Raw genomic sequence first — 23,469 nt, forward strand, 5'->3', positions numbered from 1 at the left:
GCACTCGTGGGATGAAACAGCCTCCACACATGAGCCGGTGTCCTTAATTAAAGGTTTTTTAACTCACCGCCGCTCTAGACATGACGAGTCAATCACAAGGATGAAACAGCCTCCATCCAACGGCGCTGCGTTGATGCTGGCGCACACACACAGCTGCCCGGCGCTAACCGGCTCACATCGGTATAAATGTGGCCCGCAGGCTGGTTCGGGTGGAGGTCCTTCTCTCTCACAAGAAGCGACACCCGTCTCAACGAATCAAACGCGGGCAGCCGTCACCCACCGCGTCTCAGCGTTCGGGAGCTCACGGCAGCATAAACGTGAAGCAGCTGAACGAACCCGGTGATGAGTCCCGCCTCCCTCCAGCGCGTGCCCCTCCAGCGAGAGCGGCGCGCGTCCCTCCAGAGAAAAACGTGTGCTCCCGCGGGGCTAGCAGCCTTCACTCCAACAGCGCGGCGTAAATGAAGTCACGCCCTCCGCCTCTCAACGTTCGCACAGCGACGTCAAACGCGCAGCCCCACCGCGTCATCAGCTGTCACACGCTTCGCCTTCAGCACAAGCCTCGCCTTGGATCACACAGAAAACATTCCCGTGACGCATGACGGCGGTTGAGGGGCGGACTGCTGACAGCCGTACAAAACGTGACACATCACGTAACGCACGTTCACCCTACGAACGTTACGTAGAGTGGCTAAAACATGCTCGCCGTTTTTCAGATGGATGGACAAGGTTTTATGCAAATGGTTACAAGTTACAGTTTGCAACCCGAACCCCTCCATTCAGAGGAGTTATAAAAACGGTCCTGTCATCATCAGACTAAATCTCATCCCTAAATGCAGAAGTCCAAGTGTTTCTGATAAAAGTAATCTACAGAGTCCCCCAACGGAGAGAAAACACGGGGTTTTTACTCACGGATCGGAGGGATGAGACCGTTTTTTGGATCTGTTGTACAACATCCAGAGAACGCATACCGATCATCCTAAAACACAGAGACGAGAGTTTTTGTTTTACCTGGATGATCTGCTGCTCCTGTCACTCCAGACAGGAGGCGCTGATGCAGGATCAGGTGTTGACATCACACCTGTTAAATCTGGGCTTCGCCATAAATTGGAAGGAAGCTCGATTTTCCCGACCCAGACATTTGTTTATCTGGGAGTGGAATTAAATTCAACCACCATGAAAGCTTGTTTATCACAACGAGATTTGACACTTTTAAAAGTCAACTCCGCCACGTAAGACCTGGCAAGTGATAACAGCTGTCTCCGTCATGAAGCTGTTGGGAATGATGTCACTCACACAGTGGTTCCGCTGGTTTGTTACACATGAGACGCCTCCAGAGGTGGTTTTGCACGTCTGCATGTGGATCCAGTAAAACAAAACGACGGATGATCATTGTCCCTTCCTCTGTGAGAGCAGACCTCCGACTCTGGGGAAACACCCTGGTTCTGTCAGAGGGAGTCCCCGTCAGCAGACCCACGTCATACGTGTCAGTCTTCACGGACGCGTCGCTGTCAGGCTGGGGGGGGGACATGCCTATCCCAAGCAGTAGGGGCGCTGTGGCCCCACCACACATCAGCCCACATCAATGTTTTGGAGTGTCGCACAGTGCTGAATGTGATTCAACACTTTGCTCCCGTGCTACAGAATCAACACGTGTTGATTCACACAGACAACATGGTGACTGCTGCGTACATAACCACCAAGGGGTGTGCGTTCAGCCCAGATGTTACACATTGCGCGAAAGCTACTGTGTTGGGCTCATCAAACCTGCTCTCCATTAAAGCGGTTTACATATCCGGTTTCTGAACAGAGGGGCAGATGTGATGTCCAGGGGCGGCCCACGTCACGTGGACCGGACCCTCCATCCAGATCTGATGTTTTCAGACGTGGCAGAAGTTGGCAAAGCAGCTGTGGACCTGTTTGCGACGCGAGAGAACGCTCAGTGTCAACTATGGTTTTCCCTGAGCCCGCGAGACGATCCATCGCTGGGGGTGGATGCATTTGCTCACAGCCCGTGGCCCAAAACGCTTTTGTACGCGTTTTTTTCCCCCACCTCCTCTGTTTTTTACGGTTCCTGAACCGAGTTCAGGAGGAGGGATTGACAGCTCTCCTGGTGGCTCCCGAGCGTGTGAACGCACCATGGTTCCCAGGCCTGCAACGTCTGTTGTCGGGTCGCCGTGGAAACTGCCGTGGAGGGGGATGCTCTCCTTCAGGCAGGAGGAGCGATCAGGAGTTACCCAGAAATAGGTCAGCACCTGTGGGTCTGACCGCTGAGCGGTCCCACTTAGAGAGGATGGGTCTCCCTCAGGAGATAGTGTGCACAATTCAAGATTCATGTGCTGCATCTACCACAGTTCTGTACACATCAAAGGGGACAGCTTTTCAGCGCTGGTGTACAGAGAAAGGTTCAGAGGCCACCTCATGCCTTTTAGGCGGCGTGTTGTCTTTCTACAACAGCTGATGGATAGGAAGTTGGCATTCAGTACGTTTTAACGTACGTTACAGTCATCTCTTCCTGCCACGAAGGTTTCGGAGACAGAACAGCTTTTAATCACCCGCTGATGAAGCGTTTCCCTAAAAGGTGTTCAGAGACGCAGGCCTGCTTCACGTCCACTTGCTCCACAGTGGGATTTAACACTGGTCCTGCGAGCCCTGATCAAAGCTCCAATTGAGCCTCTGGATCAGGTTTTCACTTAAAATTCTTGTCTCTTAAAACAGCCCTGCTGCTGGCTTTAACACCCGCTAAGAGGGTAAGTAATTTATCTGCCCTCTCTGTTGCTTCGTCATGCCTTAGAATTTAGGCTGATGGGCAGCTCAGCTGATTTAAGACCAAACCCAGCTTTTATGCCTAAAACATCACGAGCTCTTTTAAATCAAGTATGATACCGTTGGAGGGGTTTCTTTCCCCCCACAGATCAGAAGAGGAAGCATCTCTTCATCTTCTCTGTTCAGTGCGGGCGTTGACGTGTTACATAGCGCGCACAGCTGCAATGCGTTTCAAACTCAACAATTGTTTGTGCATTATAGAGATGCTTCTGCAGGTCGCCCGTTATCCATCCAGCGCTTGTCACACTGGCTGTGTGAGGCCTTTTCTGAAGCCTACAGAGCATCAGATTTAGAGCCTCCTGTCAACCTCAAAGCACACTCGACCAGGGGTATCGCATCTTCGACTGTTCTGCATAATGGTATGTCAATGCAGGACATTTGCACTGCGGCTGCATGGTCAACACCCTGCTCATTTATTCGCTTTTACCTACGTGATGTAACGGCTCGTTCCATGACACATTCTGTCCTTAGTGCTCTAACAGAATGAATATTGTTGTTCTCATGGAACTCTGTTTAAGCTCACTTCTGTCTGCATGCATTACAGTGTGAGATGTTGTTATCAGTCACAAGTCGTGTCTGTGATTTTGGTTCTATTGTCACTAATCAGTTCATGATTATTGTTACCAATCAGTTCATTTGATCAATAATCAATTCATGGATATTAATCTGTTTATACTGTTCAGCCATGAACCAGTTGGTTCATGCCCCCCTCCCCCTCTTTTCAACATCTTCTTCCCGTTGAACGTTTTCCAGGGCATTCATGCTTTGTCAGAACGTATAGTTACACAACATGCGTCTGTGCATGGCACATAATTACGCGATGCGTAGTTATGCACACGGGGAGCTGAGTGACAAGACGTTTTTTGGGCAAGCTTCCGCTTCTTACTGTGTTCGAATGGACCCAGTGAGGCGAGGACCACATCCGCTTCGCCCTTAACCCATCAGCGACAGCCTTAAAGGGCGAAGCCTATATGACATAGAACGTTGGTTACGTACTGTAACCCCAGATTCTATGAATATAGGCGTAGCCCTTTAAGCGTCGGGCCTCACTGGCTCCTAAATGGCTGAAGAAAAAAGCTATTTTGGGAGCCGATTTCCCGCTCTTAACGTAATTTATACGGACCGGGTGGGGCCCACACAGCAGGTGGGCGTGGACTAAATTTTTTCAGTGCTTATGCTCTGCATAACGGGATAAACCCATCAGCGACAGCCTTAAAGGGCTACGCCTATATTCATAGAATCTGGGGTTACAGTACGTAACCAACGTTTTTGGACCGGACCGGACCAGTGACGACTTCAGCCTCTCCGGTCAGTCTTGTCGTTTTCCACCGGGGGTGCCTCTCGTGCTGTTGGGTGCGGAGGTGATGTGCAGAGAAGCGGAGGAGCAGTGCTGTGGGGTGCTCGAGAGAAGTTCGGAGTTTGCATCAGAGTTGCTGCAGGCCTCCATCCAAACTCACCTGGATAATAATTATTTTTATTCCGGATCACGCTGTTGTCCCCTGTTGGCCTGAAACGAGCTAGGACCATGCCTTTCATTTCAGGAGGATTTTCTGGCAGCTTGCTCTGCTATTTCCTGCAAATGATCTGTTTTTGCTTGTTGATTCTGGACCCTGCTTCTGTTTCTCATGGGAGCATCCATCCATCTTTGCAGGGGGGCTGGAGCCCCCCTCAGCCCAAATCAAACTGCAGTTGGGCCACCTCGTCAGATTTGTTTGTCCATTTGATTTGTGACGCTTTATAGTCCAAGACTTTTCTGTACCATTCATATTATTGTCATTATTTTCAGATCTCAGACTATCTGGAGTCACTGAATCTCATTAATACACCTGGATCTGTCCATCACTGAAACTTTCACTGTTTTTGGGTTCTGAATGATCACGTCTTCATTAATGTTTCTCATGGTTCAATTATGGGGGCTAATTGTCACACTGTTAACGCCTGTAATTACACATCAGTCATGAAAAACTTGAGAAAATGTCTGATAATAATGTTGTTACTGCTCTCAGGGATTCAGCCCAACCCTGGACCCCCCACTAATTACAGCACACCAGATGACTTTAAAAACATGTCAGGACTTCATTTTCTGCATGTAAACGCACGTAGCCTTCTGAGAAAACTTGATGACTTGAAAATTCTGGTCAGTTCTTTTGGGGCAGATGTAATCGTCATCTCTGAAACTGGCTCAACAAATCTGTACAGAATAATGACCTGGTAATCAATGGATTTAACATCTATCACTGTGATCGTCAAAAAAAAGGGGGGTGGAGTCGCTATTTACATCAGAGATTCTCTGGTTTCTAGTCTTGTGTCTGCAAAAACAATTCCAAACCAAATTGACACCTTAGCTATAAACACCACTTTGAATGGAGGCCAGATCTTATCTGTAGTGGGTTGTTATTGTCCCCCCTCAGCAACACCTGAGGCTCTGTCCTCCCTGATGGAATTCCTTGGAAATTTAAAATTCAAAGACATTTTTTGGCAGGAGATTTAAACATTGACTGGGATAAGTCGACCCCCCTCTGTGATAAATTCGAGGACTGTTGCCTGTCACTCAATCTAACCCAATTGATCGACTCTCCCACTAGACCAAACAAAAAACGTCCTGAAAAATATTCCATCTTAGACCTGTTTCTAACTAATATGCCTCACAAATTCCCTGGTACAGGTGTATTCGCTGACATTTTGAGTGATCATTGTGTAATAGCATCTCTCAGAGATATTAAACTTCCACCTTCTAAGCCTAGGTTAATTCAAAAAAGGGATCTGAAACGCTTTTGCGAACAGTCATTCCTTTGGGATCTATCCCACTTTGACTGGCATCGTATTCTATTAACTGACGTGAACTCTGCTTGGAACCATTTTCATAATAGTTTAATTTATTTTGTGAACAAACATGCTCCTTGGCGTCAGTTCAATATAAAGGGACGAGACAGCCCCTGGTTTACTCCTGAGCCAGCTGACCTCCTGCACAGGAGAGATCATCTTTGGGCCGCAGTGAGAAAATCTGGCTCAAACATTGATTGGCTGAGTTTTCGACAGATGAGGAATAAACGTACAACTGCCATCAAATTAGCAAAGCGCAACTATTTCTTATCTCAGACCTCCAAAAATCTAAATGACCCTAACAGATTCTGGAAAACCATCAAATCTCTCTTAGGCAGCCCCCAATCATCTGACCTCCCATCACAACTTCTAGTGAACTTTGTTCCTGTGTCAAATAAACACGAGATCCTGAACTGTTTCAACAAACATTTTGTTGCTTCTAGTTCTTTATTTGACACAGTTACTAATGGAAAATCAGCCACTTCACTTCACTATTTCTTAAGGCTGGCTGCTCATATCATCACAGTCCCTGTGACCCACATCTTTAACCTTTCCATAAGCCAAAACTCCATTCCAGATGCTTGGAAAACAGCCTTTGTTCTTCTTTTGCTGAAGGGGGGAGACCCCATCTCACTGAACAACTATTGACCAATCTCTAAACTCTGCATTTTAGCCAAGGTTCTAGAAAACTGATAAACTCTCAAATCAAAAAAATACCTGGACTCATTTAACATCCTACCTCTCCATCAATCTGGTTTCAAGAAACAACACAGCACAACCACTGCTTCACTGAAGGTTCTTAATGACTTTGTTGAAGCATTGGATGCTAAGGATTATTGTGCTGTACTTTTCTTGGACCTGTCTAAAGCTTTTGACACTGTGGATCATAACATCTTGTGTCATAAGTTCTCAGAAATCAGTTTCTCAGAACACACAATTGGTTGGTTCTCTAACTATCTCTCAGATCAGGGGCAACGTGTTCAACATAATGGTACTTCCTCCAGTTATTTAACAGTCAACAGTGGTGTACCACAAGGCTCAGTCTTAGGACCCACCCTCTTTACAATCTACATAGGTAATGTAGGTCAAAACTTCCCTGATGCATCCTTATATTTCTATGCTGATGACACAGTTGTTTATTGTCAAGCTAAAACAGTTGATAAGGCTTTCCAGCTTTTGCAATCTACATTCCCCAACATCCAGTCTGATTTGTTCCTCCTCAAACGTGTCCTAAATGCCGACAAAACCAAAGGGATGCTTTTTTCAAACAGGAAGTCAGTCCCAGCAGTTCTTCCTCTGATTTCATCCTCAAATGGTGTTCCCATTGAGTTTGTTGATTCCTATAAATATTTGGGTATTTTGGTCGATTCACATCTCTCTTTGAAGCTCCATGTGGAAAACCTAGTAAAGAAACTGAAAGTTAAACTGGGTTTCTTTTTCAGAAACAGATCCTGTCTAACTCTGAATGTTAAGAAACACCTTGTATCTGTGACCTTCCTTCCCTCCATTGATTACGGTGACATTATTTACATGAACGCTCCTACAAGAACCCTGCAGATGTTGGATGCTGTCTATCATGGTGCACTAAGATTCATAACTGGCTGTGATTATCATACCCATCACTGCACCCTGTATTCACTGGTTAACTGGACATCATTAACTTCACGCAGACTCTTTCACTGGTACATTTTCATCTTTAAATCACTTCTTGGTTTGCTGCCTTCATACATCTCAGAATGAACGTCCCAGTGGCTTTTAAACCCCAAAATACATTACGACAAAGACCGGTTCATCCCAAAGATCCAGTCCCCCGGCACAAACAGAGTAATATTGTGTATGCTGTTCAATGTCTGGAGGACTGTGATCATTCTTACATCAGGGAAACTAAACAGCCACTGGCCAAAAGGATGGCCCAGCACAGAAGATCAACATCATCAGGCCAGGACTCTGCGGTCTACACTTATCTCCAGGCCAGCGATCACTCGTTCTGGGACAAAGATGTTCACATCCTTGATAGAGAGGAACAATGGTTTGAGAGAGGAGTAAAGGAAGCCATCTTTGTGAAAAGAAATTGTCTATCATTAAACAGGGGTGGAGGCCTCCATGTTCAACTGTCCCCCTCTTACAATGCTGTGATTGCTAGTATCACTCAGCCCTCTGTGAATAGTAAACAGACATCAGTGTGCTAATGATCCATTGTTATGCTGATGGTCCTTCTTGACCATGTGAGCAGCTGGTTTTGGTTGTCAGCAGCAAACTGGTTGATCCACTCTGAGAAGGTGCTTTTTAAGAGACTGAGCTGAAAACAGCACCTCAGACTGAAGAAGTATTTCGGATGAAGGACGAAACGTTTCTATATTTTTATTAAAAAAAAATTTTTTTTGAATGTCCAGAGGACCAGATTTAACTTTTTTAGATTTTTCTACCTGGATTATTGAGCATGCATCAGGATGTTAGGGTTGTTTTGTTATGCTGCTATAGGCTTAGACTACCGGAGAACAAATTGACCTAATTTCCTTAAATTAATTGTTAAAATTCAATAGTTTTCATTTGATACTATTTCTATCTTAACATGTGATTCTTGACCTGCCATTTTGTATCTGTTCCTCCTTCCTGTCCTACCAAACTGTCAAAGCAGATGGCTGCTTGTCCTGAACCTGGTTCTGCTAAAGGTTTCTTCCCCATCAGGGAGTTTTTCCTTTCTACTGTTACCTTCATGCTTGCTCATTATGAGAGCTCTGTGATGGAGTTAAATTCAAAGCAGATAAATAATGTTTAATTATTATTTGTATGAAAGTTTCTGTTCAATGCCCTGAGATGACTTCTGTTGTGACTTGGTGCTATATAAATAAACTGAATTCAATAGATTAAAAAAAAATACACACAAATTATGTAAGTTCAGACTTTATGTGTTCCAGTTTTCCTCCACGTTCATACTTGGTAAGAACTGAAAACAGTTTGCATAAAACTCTTTACCTGTTGATGTTTTGGCTGGACGGTTCTTCGTACTCTCACACTTCTCCTGCTTCTCTTACCTGCGGATATAAACGTTTTGCAACCGAGCCCAGTGTTACAAGACGCCTCATCTGATGCTTTACCATCTTCACGTTGTAGCAGAAACCTGCAGCTCTCAGATATTGAGTTATCTGCAAAAAGATGTGACAGAGGCTGATGGACAAAAAGTGAAGTTACATGAAGTTTAAGGTCGTTTTCACACTAGATAGTCCGGTAGACTCGGTTCGGTTCGGGACCAATATTCATGACCTTTTGTTTACATTTGAGCTAGTGAGTTTGCATTCACACTGCACTGTGCAGTCGAGTCAACCTGTTGAACCAACCTATTCCCCCGCTCGCCTGTGGGGGCGCTGCACCAAGAACTACTGAAAGAAACGACACAAAAACCTCTGAAGACACGTCTTCTTCTTCCTCTGTAAATAAAAATAAAATGAAGTGGCATCAAGTTTTAGCAGTTTTAGGAGTTATATTTTGTCATTTTTCAAAAATGGACTTAGCATGAGCAGAAGATGAGACAGAAGACCATGGAGAATATTGTTTTTCCACACAATGCACCTGATGGCTCCATATAAGGTCAGAGAAAAGCGTGTTTGTTTACCCTGTGGAGTGGGGTCCAGTCTGTTTACATTCACACTGTACTTGAACCGCGCTGGAGTTCGCTTCTACCGGACCGAGACCTAGGTTTTAGCCCGGGCCAGATTTTGCCTTTTTGTTTCGTAACAGAGTTCGATGGCGCGTTCACACCTCCCTAAACGAGCCGGACTTTCTAGGAAAACGAGCTAGAGTTCGATTAAAGTGGACTAAACAGGGCTGGTGTGAATGCACCCTAAGTTGTAATCGAAATCTGATTGAGTCTGTGTTTAAACACTCGCATCATGTTCTTTCATACTTGTAATGATAAAATTACAAGTAGTTTACAAAAAAAATGCAGATTAAAACACAAAAGAAAAATAGAACAACTCTTAAAGTGTGAAAGTGTCCTAAAATGATGGTAAAGAGACCTTTATTTTATGTTATTTTTTACTTAATGTCAACTACTCATTGAAAGCAAAGGTAAAAAAATTAATAAACTGAGCGCAGGCCTGGTCAGTCAGCAAGCATCCACCAGCCTCCCCCCCCCCATTCCACCCAGCCTGCATTGTGTTCAGCTGCAGTCTGATGTGTGTGGAACTGTCACTCAGAACCGCTGGTCCCAGCGGGCCAGCTGTAGCACAAACACACACTGCAGGGCTTGTGGGGTTTCCAATGTAGCTACAGCTTTCTGTGTAAGTGCTTGTGTGTGTGTGTGTGTGTGTGTGTGGTTTACAGTGCAGAGTGAAAGCAGCTGTCTTTGTGCCCCTCTCCTTCTCCTTCTCCCCTCATCCTCTCTCTGTAAACACTCAACATCCGCTGTAATCACTGGCGAGCCAGCCGAGGCCCTCAGCTTTTCGCCAACCACCAAGCTCAGCCTCAGTCCCGCAAATCCAACTCAATCCAACATGGTGGACACCCATTTGCGTGCATTAACAACACGGAACAGTAAAAGGCGCAAAGATTGATCGACAAGTCAGTTTCGCCAACCAGCGTAGCAGTTTACCAGCTGTTTTCCACGGTTACGCTTCTGTGGTTAAATCCTTTGTTGAGTTGTGCTTTGCTATGTGATGTGGCTAATTTGTGAACAAGGGATTTATATTAAAAAAAATGTCTTAGGCACAATGAAAAACTGTCTGACTTGGAAACAGCAGACTTGCTTGAACTGGGTGTTCTGCCATAATGAAGATGCCCCCAAAAATCATTTAAGATCACGGTGCTGTTCCAAATCATTGTAATAAAAACACGTTTGCAAGTATTTCTTCATATTTACTCCCAAAATATTCTAGTCAGGTATCGTTTGTACGAACTGAATGTGGGTGGTTCAGGGAAATAATTAGTCATTTAACCATCATCATGCTGTATTTAGCTTGTTGCTGAATCTTTTGGATTTTTAAGCCACCAGTAAAGCCTATGGGTCATGAGCAATGAGCTGCCCAGTGAATCTCATGTAAACTGGACCCGCCTTAAGGAGAATACCTCACCGCTGTGGTGTGTGTCTCAGCAGAGACGTAACACATGCATGGCCTGGGTGTTAGTCACAGGGATCAATCAGGGCCCCCTGCCAGGGCTCAGAGACCTTTATCCACAGGGATGTCGACGAGGTGGCAGCAGGAGTGGGGTGAGAGGGGGGACACAGGAGATCCACTCATACACACATGCACACGCCCTTTAAATGGCAAGTGCAGTCCACCCACCACCTATGGCGTGCCCTCGCTGTAATGCAAGCTCGATATGGAAACGTCATGCATATGTATTCGTGTGGCCGTGGGCTGTATGTCCCCGAGCTGACTCATACCAATAACTGAGGCCGCTTTTTAGCTTCTGTGGAAACTCATTACATTTTAGCTTTATTAAAAGAGAGGTATAGCCGAAAATATTTTGCATTTCATATTTCATTTTGTCCAATTAATGTCAGCGAGCTGTTTTTACTGTTTTTATTGGCTTTGATTTTGGTGATGTCGTACAGCCCTAAAACTAGACCATCTGAGAAAAACACACCAGTGTTACTAAAAAAATAGTTGATGTTTCATGTACTGTAGCTTCTTACCTGCTAAAAAGACAGGTCAATTTATTGTGACTGATACTTATCACTCGCTCCAATTTAACAGGTCAAAATGAAGACAGAATTACTTTGATCTCAGGTCTGAATGTTTCAGGGCAGTACTCTGCTCCTCCGGTGTCACATCAGCTACTCCTACTGTTTATTAAAGAGAGTATCATGTGGACACAGAATATGTATTTATTGATTTTTTATGACTCAACCAACTTGGATACCTAAAACAAAACTGTGAAACATTTTTATTTTTAAATTTATTTTATTACAAGGAAAAAGGATTAGTCATTGAAGTCAAGCTTAACTGTAGGCGCTAATATGCTCAGATATAACTATTGTTTGTTAAAATGTCATTGGACCTGCTTATTGCATTTACTGTAAATTAAATAAGAACAAATACACATGCATGTCATTCAGTTTGCCCACTGCTGTGCTACTGTCACTTTTTTTGGAGTGGGAATGAACATGTTTGGGTAAGAAGATAAATCAAGAGTGATATATATATATATATATATATATATATATATATATATATATATTATTTTATTATTATTTTTTTTTTTTAAACAGATGGAACATGAGATTATAACCTGGTGACATTTTTTTTTCTATCAAACAATGGTGTTGTATCAGAAAGCATGATGATTAGATAGTTTCAATTTTCAAACACTTTTGTCAGAAAAGTGTTCCAGAAAGCAAAAAAACTAAACCAAAACAATTTATATATTTTTTTTTTTACTTTCACACAAACGTACAAAACACATTTTAATAGTTTATGAGCAGATCTGCATTGAAAATTGAAATTTTAAACTTCAAGCTAAACTGTTAAAATGGTTTGATAACAGCAGCGCATATAAGAGTTGTGAGAGAAGAAAAATTATTATTTTGTTTTTTAATATTTTAATCACTCGTATTTGTTTAGTAAATGAGGAGACTAGTCCATAAGACCAGTCCAATAGACTGGACTATTGAAATGGTTTATTATCTGGGTCTCCAAATACTTCTTTAAAAAGTCTTCAGTTGATCCAAAATGCTGCTGCCAGAGTCTTAACTGGAGTTAGTGGGAGAGATCATATTTCTCCAGTTTAAGTTTCTCTCCATTGGCTCCCTGTCAAATCCAGAATAGCATTCAAAGTCTTACTTCTAACCTGCAAAGCCCTCAACAACCTGGCTCTGTCTTATATTACAGATCTTATTGTTCCATATTTTCCTAACAGATCACTTCACTCTCAGACTGCAGGTTTACTCGCAGTTCCTAGATTTTCCAAAAGCAGAATGGGAGGAAGATCTTTCAGTTATCAGGCTCCTCTCTTGTGGAACCAACTTCCAGTTTCTGTCTGTGACACATTGTCCAGTTTTAAGACTGGGCTTAAGACTTTCCTTTTTGATAAATCCTTTAGTTAGGGTTGACTTGTTATGCTGCTTAGACTACTGGAGGAAAAATTGTTCACATTTCGTAAAATGAATGTTAAAATTTAATAGTTTTCATTTGATACTATTTCTAAACGTGATTTTTGACCTGCCATTGTGTATCTGTTCCTCCTTCCTGTTCCTCTCAAACCCAGCCGTTCGAAGCAGATGGCCGCTTGTCCCGAGCCTGGTTCTGCTAAAGGTTTCTTCCTCATGAGGGTAGGCCTGTCACGATAAACAATAAATTAATTAATCGCACCATGAATGAAAATTATCAACATAATTTTCATTTATTGGTTTTATCGCTTCTTCGTGTCTCTTTCTACTGAAGACATGGCTCAACTCCGGTGCTCTTCACGGACCCCTCCCTTTCTCTTTTTTCTTTAAAATCTGTTTTAACTGTCCAAAATCGTGTTTTTTGATCGTTAAAAGCAGCTAAGCAGAGAAGTGAAGCTACAAGCTAAGCTAACAGGTCGACCTTGGGAATAAACCTCTGTCTTGTTGAACTCCAAAATTCACAGTTGAAATCCGTGCCATCCATCCATCCATTATCTTTTACCCGCTTATTCCTTTTTGGGTCACGGGGGTCGCTGGTGCCCATGTCCAGCAATCACTGTGCGAGGGGCGGGGTACACCCTGGACGGGTCGCAAGTCCATCACAGGGCCACATAGAGACAAACGAGACAAACAACCATTCACTCTCCCACTCACACCTAGGGACAATTTAGAGTTACCAATCAGCCTAACATGCATGTTTTTGGTCTGTGGGAGGAAACCGGAGTACCCGGAGAAAACCCACGCATGCACGGAGAGAACATGCAAACTCCACCAAGAAAGGCCCCTGGACCGGGGTTTGAACCAGGGACCTGCTCACTGAGAGGCAGCAGCTCTACCAGTTGCGCCACCGTGCTGCTGAAATCCGTGCCTTTATGTAAAAAAGTTGTTTTTCTCTGTAAAAAGAAGCTGAGAACTTGTTTACTGATTTTTTTAAGCTTTGTGTGAAAAATGCTATGCTAAAGAGCTCAAATCACCGGGTGTCTGCCATGTCAGCCCATATCATGTCAAGGGCCCTCCCTCCCATTTTCCTTAAAGAGACACGCTGCTCAACTATCCATCCTTTGGTTCAAACAGTCTTATACTGCCATCAGGCAGTCAAAAAAGGTACTACACTCCAATCAAATTAACGTTTCTTCTAAAATTTGACAATTAATTGTTAAATTTCAAACAATATTATCGTGTATCGCTATAATTTCTGAGACAATTAATCTCCCAGCAAAATTTGTTATTGTGACAGGCCTACATGAGGGAGTTTTTCCTTTCCACTGTCACCCTCATCCTTGCTCAAGATGAGAGTTCTGCGATGAAGTTAAACTCAAAGCAGTCTGCTCCTCAGATAAATAACGTTAACTTTTTATTTTTATATGAATGTTTCTGTTCGGTGCCCTGAGATGACCTCTGTTGTGACTTGGCGCTACATAAATAAACTGAATTGAATTGAAATAGTTGTTTCAGCTCAGAAATGGAATCTGTTCATTATTACTAAAGTAAGATTTCAACTCCTCAATAGTCTGTTGAGTGTGATGCTCCATATTGTTTCAGTATAAGACTGTTTCAGATCTGGATTATAAGCAGGTCATTGAGTCTGTGTCTTTCAGCTGTGCTGTTAGGGCTGTAAAGGCTCCCACATACTCAGGCGTACTTCACTCCACAGAGGTCCGCGCATATATGATTAGACTCAACGCAGACTCAAAGTAGACGCCCGCAGGGCATGTCCGCGCAAAGATCAATTTTTACGTATACGTACTTGGTGTCGCACAATAAACTGCATGGCGACGGACTATTTTGTATGTGACACCAATGTATTAAATTCCCCTTCTTCATCCCTGATCTGGTTTCTGATCTGAGCCTTTTCTTTTGTTTGTCGGCCAAGAGGCAAGTGATCTCTTCCTCCTCGTCCATTGACGCCATGACTGAAATGGTGAGAAATGAAGGAATTTGTCACAAGAGAATTAAAATCAGGCCCAGCGTGGCTGCGGGAGAGTCAGGAGATTTCTAGGTGGGCTGGTCTGCTGTGTGGGCTGCAGGGCCAGCGCTCCCTGTTTTTTTTTTAGAACTTTTTATTAACAACATATAAACACAGAACACCGCTGCTCCTGGGCTGCCAACTGCCTCTACCCAGGGTTGCTGGTAGCTCTCGTTTTTTTGTTGGTTTTTTTTGCGACCTGTCAATCAATTCAGTAGACGTGTCAGCAAATGATCAATCGGCGAACTCAATTTGTCCCAAAGGTAAACGCCTCTTGCCTGCGGAGCTGGGCTGCAGCTCATCAAAGTGTACGCTTGAGTATAAAGTCTCAACCATCTGCAGACAGTGCGCACAGTGTCCGCATGGCTCATGGAGTGCACACAGTACGCCCGAGTATGTGGGAACCTTAAGTAGTGAAAAAAATTAATTCCTTTCTTTACTCACATAACCACAGTTTTTTCTGCAAAGAAGTCAGCAGAAAACCAAAACTAACGTCACCTCTGCATTAAGTAACCAAAAACATGCACTCAGTGCCATCACAGCTGCTGAATTTTGGATCCTTAGTTGATAACAGCCTTTCTCATCTTTGCAATGTAGAACATAGTGCACATTTTCTGTGTAACAGGACTCGTTCACTGTCTTTCTGAGATGACGTCTTTCAAAAATAACTCTGAGCAAAGGTGTTTTTGTTTTCTTCCATGTTCAGTTACATTTTTGGATTCAGTAAAAATGTTTAGTGACTAAATAAGAGGGCTATGTTCTGACAAAGGAAATTATATTAAAACTATCGGTATCGGTTATTGGCCAAATAAGTTTTAACATATCGGCATATCGGGTATCGGCCAAAAATCCAATATCGTGCATCCCTAGCTTTGATAGAGACAGCTACATGGATGTTATTTATTGAAATGACAGACAATCACTTGCTTTACTTTTGAGTTATCTTGTGTAATCGTTATTCTGTCACAAGTATCGTCCACTTACCTTGTTTGAGGTCGTTGAAGTGGCAGCCTACCTTTTTCCTACCTGAATAAATCTGGCCTTCAGCATGTGTGTTTTTAAGGTAGGTCAACTTGTTCCTGAGGCGATGAGGAGGAAAAATTGCAATGCCTACGGCACAGACCAGGGCAGGATCCCATAAATGTGTCAGTGCTTGTGTTGGAGTGTATATTATCTATGTGAAGGTTTAATTAGAGCGCTGCAAGAGAAGAGGAAGAGAAAAGAGAGAATGTAGAGGTGTGCAAGGTTCAAGAAGCTACTCTAATAGTCTTTGTCAGGCTCCCGCCATGATGTCAAGTTTCATATCGGCTCTCCGCGGCCGCACCACGGAGCAGTAGGGCCTCTGTGGGTGGTGGAGTTGGCTGAAGGTGTGTGTCCACATTTCAAGATGCATGAAAGAACCTGTGGTCCTGCGCTGCAAACTTTCATACGCAAAAGCACAGCAACTGTCGAAACCAACAACAGTGGCAAGAACGCAAATGGCTGCGGAGCTGAGGCAGTGAGTGGCGAGAGGCCACCCTGTGTGCGTTCTTTGGGTCTTTGTTCTCTCTGTCAAAGCCACTCAGACAAACCACTACTTGCTTTAGGCTAGTCCTGTAAGGACAACATGTCACTGCTCTGCTAATTCAGGCCAGAATCGCAGCTTGTACTCGCCAAGCGTAATGATCACGGGGGAATTTCTCATAGTGTCGAGTCACCAGGAAACTTACAGGCAGGATGTGTGGAGCTTTCTGTCTGTAAAATATACCAACTCAAATGCTAATTCTGTTTGTTTACTCTGCTCTGCCTCTGCTAATGTGGAATAACATATAAACATTGAGAAGTCAACATTGTACCTGTGAGAAATGATCAGTACATAAAAAATAAATGACTAGGTATAGCAGAGCAGCGTGTAAATAGAGTTTGTTGACTTTTGTGTATTGCCAATCCTCTGGAGCATCCTTACCCAGCAAAGCTCCTTCCAAACACTCTTCGTCTTCTTGCCTCTCAACGTGTTGACACTAATAGACCCTAGAATGAGAAGTCTGCCATTATGACCAAATGCAATCTCTGTAAAAGAGAAAAAAAGGAAAACCTAATGCATAATTTCTTCCAGGCAAATATTTATAAGAAAGAAAGAAAGCGTTCTACAAGATATTATTTCCAAGAATAAATGGTTATAATCTTGGGTATGAATGTTCGTATGGAGGAAGTATTTAAAGATATGATTTTTCATGGCCTCTTATGGCAGCAAACAACTATTTACTGTGTGAGGATGAAGCAGTGTAATGATGTTTTACCAAAAAGCACAGTCACTCTACTTCCATGTGTTTTATCTGAGCTCTTTTGTTCTGTGTTGTTGCAGTCTGACCTACTACACAGTCATGTTAGTACAGTCAAGAGACGAAATATTATTACAGCATTACACCAATTGTCTCGTTTTTCACTTAAGAAGTGTTCAGTGCTGAAAGTTGCTTCTCCAAGTTAGATCTATCTGTTCGCTGTTTAAAAGGCTCGGGTATGGATTTAAGTTTTATTTTTTTGTTTTTGTTATGAACTTAAATTGTGTTGGTTCAGTGTAACAACCAGCAGGTTTTAGGTATAAATTGTACCTTTTTATTGACAAAATTGAAATAAATCTGTTTAATTTTACCCAAATGGGTAGTATGACAGCTGTTTTATCATGTTACACTGTAAAGATGTCAAAAATTGTAAAAGCTTACACGATTTAGTTTTAAGACTGGGCTTAAGACTTTCCTTTTTGATAAATCCTATAATTAGGGTTGGTTTGTTGTTTAAAGCTTAGACTACTGGAGGACAAATTGACCTCATTTCCTTAAATGAATTGCTAAAACTGAATAGTTTTCATTTGATACTATTTCTATCTTAACGTGATTCTTGACCTGCCATTGTGTATCTGTTCCTACCAAACCCAGCCGGTCGAAGCAGATGGTCGCTTGTCCTGAGCCTGGTTCTGCTAAAGGTTTCTTCCTCATGAGGGAGTTTTTCCTTTCCACTGTCGCCTTCATGCTTGCTCAAGATGAGAGTCTGTGATGAAGTTAAATTCAAAGCAGTCTGCTCCTCAGATAAATAGTGTTAAATTATTATTTTTATATATGAATGTTTCTGTTCAGTGCCCTGAGACGACTTCTGTTGTGACTTGGCGCCATAGAAATAAACTGAATTGATTGAACTGAAGATGAGATAAATGTATATTTTTTATTTTGAGGGGTTATTTCATACATAGTTGACCAAATTAGTGATGCAAACTCAACTGAACCTCTCCAGTTCATGAGGCCACTATGATTATCCCAGGTTGGATACTTTGGTTTAAAACATTTTACTTAGAAATTAAATGCATTTCTATTAAATGTTTTTATTAATTATTTTTGTTGCCTATCTACCATCTTACTTGTTTTAGAGATGATGACGACATCAATGATGTGGCCTCCATGGCAGGGGTAAATCTGAACGAGGAGAGCGCAAGAATACTCGCAACCAACTCGGAGCTAGTGGGAACACAGATCCGCTCGTGTAAAGACGAGGCCTTTCTCCATCCAGGGCTGCTACACAGACGAATTCTGGAAACTGGTGAGATGTCTACACCACTCGCCATGCAGCTTTGATGGTATCCTGTCTAAATTTGTTTTTGCTCACTGGATGTATTTTCTGTATTTACTGTTTCATGACTGAAGACAGTCTTGATTATTTCTCCATCAGTAAGTCAGGCGGAGCATTTGTTTTGCCTTGGTTTAAATTTGGTACACTTGACCCTTTTTAGCATCCTTTATTCAATTCCTCAGTGGCTGCCTGTACTCAGTGGACCTCAGACATGCTCATAAATTCTTAATGAGTTTGTATTTTGAAGGCTGGCTATCAAAATTCTGTCTGGACAAAAAAAAAAGTTTTAAAGGAATGAAATTTAGTCAAGTTTTGGTTCTCTTTTTAATGGCTTTTGACACTCCAAAGACACTTCGTCCTGCAAATAAAGAAGTTGCTTTAAATATTTTTAAGGTTTCAACTGCACACACACACAAAAAAAAAAAGCTAAAATGAACATTACTACTCCAAATAAAACTTTGTCCTGCATGTTTCTATCTTTTTCTTGTGCAAAAGATCAAAAAATACACAGAGTAATTTGTCAGGACGGGGAGCCTAGCACCCTCATCTTGTTTCATCGCAATTAAAGTGTCTTTAGTGTAGCGTGGGGGCCTGCAGGTCACGTTTCGTTACGTGGACTCTTGGCATGGTTGTTATTCCGTCACCTTGGGGTAGAGGGGTTGTTTTAAAATATGAATCTTTCCTCGGGGGTGCACACAGCATGATACAGGGCAGGAGGCTAGGGTGCCCCCTGCTGGGGAAGTGGCACTTGTGCAGCTTTGTTGTGTCAGTGATTGGTCTCTCTCTGCTTGCAGCTGACAGCAGTCCAGGGGAGGCTCCTCCAGCCTGCCAGCTTTACTCAATCAGAGCTCCGCGGCTGCTCCTTTCTGCTGTAAAAACACTAACTTTAACTTCCCTTTATTTACCATTTAGCATTCAGCTTATACTGTATACCTTTCCAGCCAGCCCAAACATCATCTTCAAATGTTATTCTTTTTTTAACTTTGCAAAATTTGGGGTAGATGTTCCAATTCTTCCATTTTAATTCATTTTGAAAATAAATTAAAAGCGGAGATGTTGGCTGTATCTTTCCATCCCATCTCCATGTCTTGTCTCCCCACTTTTTTATTTGTCCCCTGCAAACAAACACAGCACTTTCTATTTCTCTAATACCACTCTCCACCTCCTCTTGTGATTCTTCAGGCTTGTCCTTGAGCTTGAGGTGGGGTGGGTGGGGGGTGGACAGCAAAGCTGCAAAGATGTACTCCCCCCATTTCAGGAATCAGAGCAAAGGCACAGCTGGTGTTCTCTAGAAAGGCTCTTCAAAGTAATGATGGTACTCCCCCTTGCACCTTTAAGGTCTATACACACACTTGTTCTCATGTTGTGGTGCATTAAAGTTTGAGCGGCCTTTCACTTTCTTTATATGGTCTAAAGCCTTTTACACAAGTTAGTTTGTGTAGTAAATGAAACGCAAATTGAAGAATAGGCAATAAATTTTTTTTTTTTTTAATTTAAAAAAGAAATGTTGCAATTCTTTTCCTGGTTAAATTGATTCAATTCAGTTCAGTTTATTTATTTAGTGCCAAGTCACAACAGAAGTTATTTAAGGGCACTGAACAAAAACATTCATAAACATAAAAATTCAATTAGTAACATTATTTATCTAAGGAAGGGTATCCAGCAGATTGCATTGAGTCTTCATTTAGTCTCAGTCTCCCATCCTGGGCTAGCACAAAGGCAACAGTGGAAAGGAAACACTCCCTCATAACAGGAAGAGATCACCAGCAGAACCAGGCTCAGGACAAGCGCCCATCTGCTTCGACCGGCCGGGTTTGAGAGGACAGGAAGGAGAAACAAATAGAATGGCCGGTCCAGAATGAAGGCGAGCAGGTCCCTCTCTAGGAGGAAAGACAAAAAGAAACACGTTAGATTGAAATAATTACAAATACAAACTATTCATTTGTAACTATTCATTTGATGAAATGAATAGCTCCAGTATATCCAGTATTAAGTTTATGTGAAAGTTATTCTTGGAATAACAGCTATTTTTGAATGCTGAATTAGAGCGAGTGTTTAGTGTTTTCTATCAATTCTCTGAAAAGGACCCAAAGAAAATGTGTTGAGGTTCATCATGCTAGAAAGGGTTACAACATCATGCTTGAACAGTTTGTACTCCAAACAGCTGTGAGACAGATTTGATTTGTTAAAGTTGAATTTGACATTTCAAGGATCAATAAAAGCAACACTTGTGCACATGAAGGAGGTAAGAATGTTTTTCTCCTTGTGAGTATTGTTCTGTACGTTCATGTTATGTGCATATGCTTGGTTTTTAGAAATGCAGTTGTTTTAGATTCCACAATGGTAAAAAAAACAAAAAAAAAATGACAACACAACCCTTATTTCTTCTTAGTTCTAGAATTGCGCCGCTCAAGGTGGCTGCATGTTGAAGCAGCTCTGTTACTTTCATTCTGAGATTTTGCTTTTGGAAACTTTAATTCCTCCTTTTCTGGATGTAAATCCCATTTTTTTGGATGATTGTTTCCTCTGGTATCAGATGCTGTGCAGCTGGAAGGATTTTTACTGAAACTTTTTTTGTTTTGGACATTTGTTATGATGCGTAACCATGGCAACAAGGCAGTTTTCTACAACCAGCAGCAGCTGATTAACATCTCAAAAGCTCAAATAATATCTCAGCTACAGCTCCAAATCTCAAATGAGTTGAAAGGATGTTCTGTGGACGCATTCTCATCTACCCGCCAGCTGTGCTCGAGTGCCTGACCACTGAGATCCTGGAACTAGCAGGAAACACGGCTCATGACAGCGGAAGGACAGGATCGTCCCTCAGCACCTACAGCTAGCTGTCCGCAGCGACGAGGAGCTCAGCAGTCTGCTCGGAGGAGTGGCCATCGCTCTGGGAGGAGTTCTGCCTGGAATTTGTGCGGTCCTACAGCCTGAGGGAATCAAGAGGCCAGCCGAGTCTGGGTGGACGGATTGAAAGGCATCTGCAGCCAGTTTCTCAGGATCCACTGTGGGATGGACCTTTACAAGAGATCCTTCCTGCCTACAGTCATCAGCATCTATAACATCTCTTAATGAAATGAGGATAACGAGTTACAACAACAAATAATTTCCCTTTGGGATTAGTAAAGTATTTTTGAATTGAATTGAATTATTGAAGTGAATATCCATCCATACAACATGAATAATGGAGAAATAAAATAAAACTAATCAGATCAGACAATTAGGCAGTATAGCGGCACAGTTGGGTTGCCCTGGTTCAAATCACGGTCCGGGGGCCGTTCTGGGTGGAGTTTGCATGTTCTCTCCATGCATACATGGGATTTCCCCAGATACTCTGATTTCCTCCCACAGACCAAAAACATGCATGTTAGGTTAATTGGTAACTCTAAATTGTCCCTAGGTGTGAGTGAGAGAGTGAATGGTTGTTTGTCTCGTTTGTCTCTATGTGTCCCTGTGATTGACTGGCGACCTGTCCAGGGTGTCCCCCACCTCTCGCACAGTGATTGCTGGACATGGGCACCAGTGACCCCCACGACCCGAAAAAGAAGAAGGGGGGTAAAGATAATGGATGGATGGATCAGACAACTATTATTTGTTTATTTAATTTACCCAAAAATAAACAAACAAGCAAACAAACAAAACCCAGTTATATGACAAGACCCAAGTTTTCAATTCAAAAGTTCAGCCGGACATCAAGAGCGTTTTAACATTTTTATTGTGTTAGAGCTGCTGCTGGGAGTCTGGATCCTCTCATAAGAACAGGTCTGGAGAGAGAACACCATTAGTAGGCTGTAGGTCTCACATAATGTGCATAAGAGCATCCTGTGCTCCAGCATCAGTGTGTGGCATGGAGGCTGCACAGCTGCAGAAAGAAAAGCTTTGCAGAGAGTGGTGAAAGCTGCACAGAAGACTGTTGCAGTCAATCTCCCCACCATCACAGACATCTACACCTCCAGATGCAGGAAGAGGGCCACCTGCATCATGAAGGACTCCACTCATCCAGCACACACACTTTGTGCCCCGCTCCCCTCAGGCAGGAGGTTGAGGAGCATTAAGTGTAGAATCACTAGACTGAGGAACAGCTTCTACCCTGAGGCTGTTAGACTCATGAATCTTTATCCAGGATAATCACGGAGAATCCAGGAAACAGACATGAGGTGTGACAACGAAATCACAAAGGACATCTACGGACAAAAAGTGTTCATTAATCTGGCAGAGACTTGGCGTGGACGGCACTCTAATATAGAGCGGGCAACAGGTGATGAGCATGAACGTGACCGTGGTGGAGAAGTGGGCATGTCAGTGAGCAGATGTCATACATTATCGTTTTTAAATGACCAGACCAAAGTTCTGATTTTGATCTAGTTGGAAAGTTACTGAAAGATCTGAAACAAGAGGATGCTATGAATGGGAACATACATTTACTACATTAATATAATTTTGGATTAAATTAAATTCTTGACAGTAGGACCATAAAATAGTTGTATAAACTGAAATCAGTTTTACTTTCCTGTTGTTCATTTTTATACACAGTTTGTGTTGCCATGGTCTTCAAAGCATACAAATAAATAAATATAAAACAGATTTAAAAAAATTGCTCAGAATTTAACAGAAAAATTCCACTCCTCCAGAGAGAAAGTATGAAACTTTTAAACAGAAAGAAAACATCTAGGAACCCTGTAGGAAAGTTGGTCTGACATTCTTCAAGTTGTTGTACACAACTCAACAACTGAGCCAGGAATGTTTAGCAGCGTTGTTACTCTACACGTTGTATTATTAAAATGAACAGGTAATATGGGGCCTCATGTATCAATGATGCACACACACAAAACGATTGCATGCACTAGGTTCCACGGACACGTCAGGTTGTATCAAAATAAACAGACATAAATGCACACACCTGCTGTGAGAATGCGTTTACCGCAACACAAACTTTTTCAGTTGACAGTATCAAACTACAAAATACCACAACTCACTGAAATGCACCAAAATATGACTCCAGTCCATGTTTTTTAAACCCAGGGGGCATTTAACACAATGTTTCTCATGAGTTTGAGCATTTATTTAAATTAAATGATAAACTGAACCACATTTAAACTAACGCAATATATAACACCTCAAAAACGATTGAAACAACCTCACTTAG

The 23,469-nt window shown here is 42.5% G+C and overlaps 1 protein-coding gene across 1 annotated transcript in view; it reads left to right on the forward strand.

Annotated features, from left to right (window-relative positions):
* The window catches only part of LOC119426426 (transcription initiation factor TFIID subunit 4-like), a 103,357-nt gene that overhangs the window by 44,060 nt on the left and 35,828 nt on the right, over nucleotides 1-23,469 (forward strand). Inside the window, exon 11 of the mRNA XM_037693991.1 lies at nucleotides 18,121-18,290. Within this exon, the coding sequence (XP_037549919.1) occupies nucleotides 18,121-18,290 (170 nt within the window). The remainder of the gene's footprint in view (nucleotides 1-18,120; nucleotides 18,291-23,469) is intronic.

This window comes from Nematolebias whitei, chromosome 2 (genome assembly GCF_014905685.2).
Source record: "Nematolebias whitei isolate Nwh7 chromosome 2, NemWhi1, whole genome shotgun sequence".
Taxonomy (NCBI): Eukaryota; Metazoa; Chordata; class Actinopteri; order Cyprinodontiformes; family Rivulidae; genus Nematolebias; species Nematolebias whitei.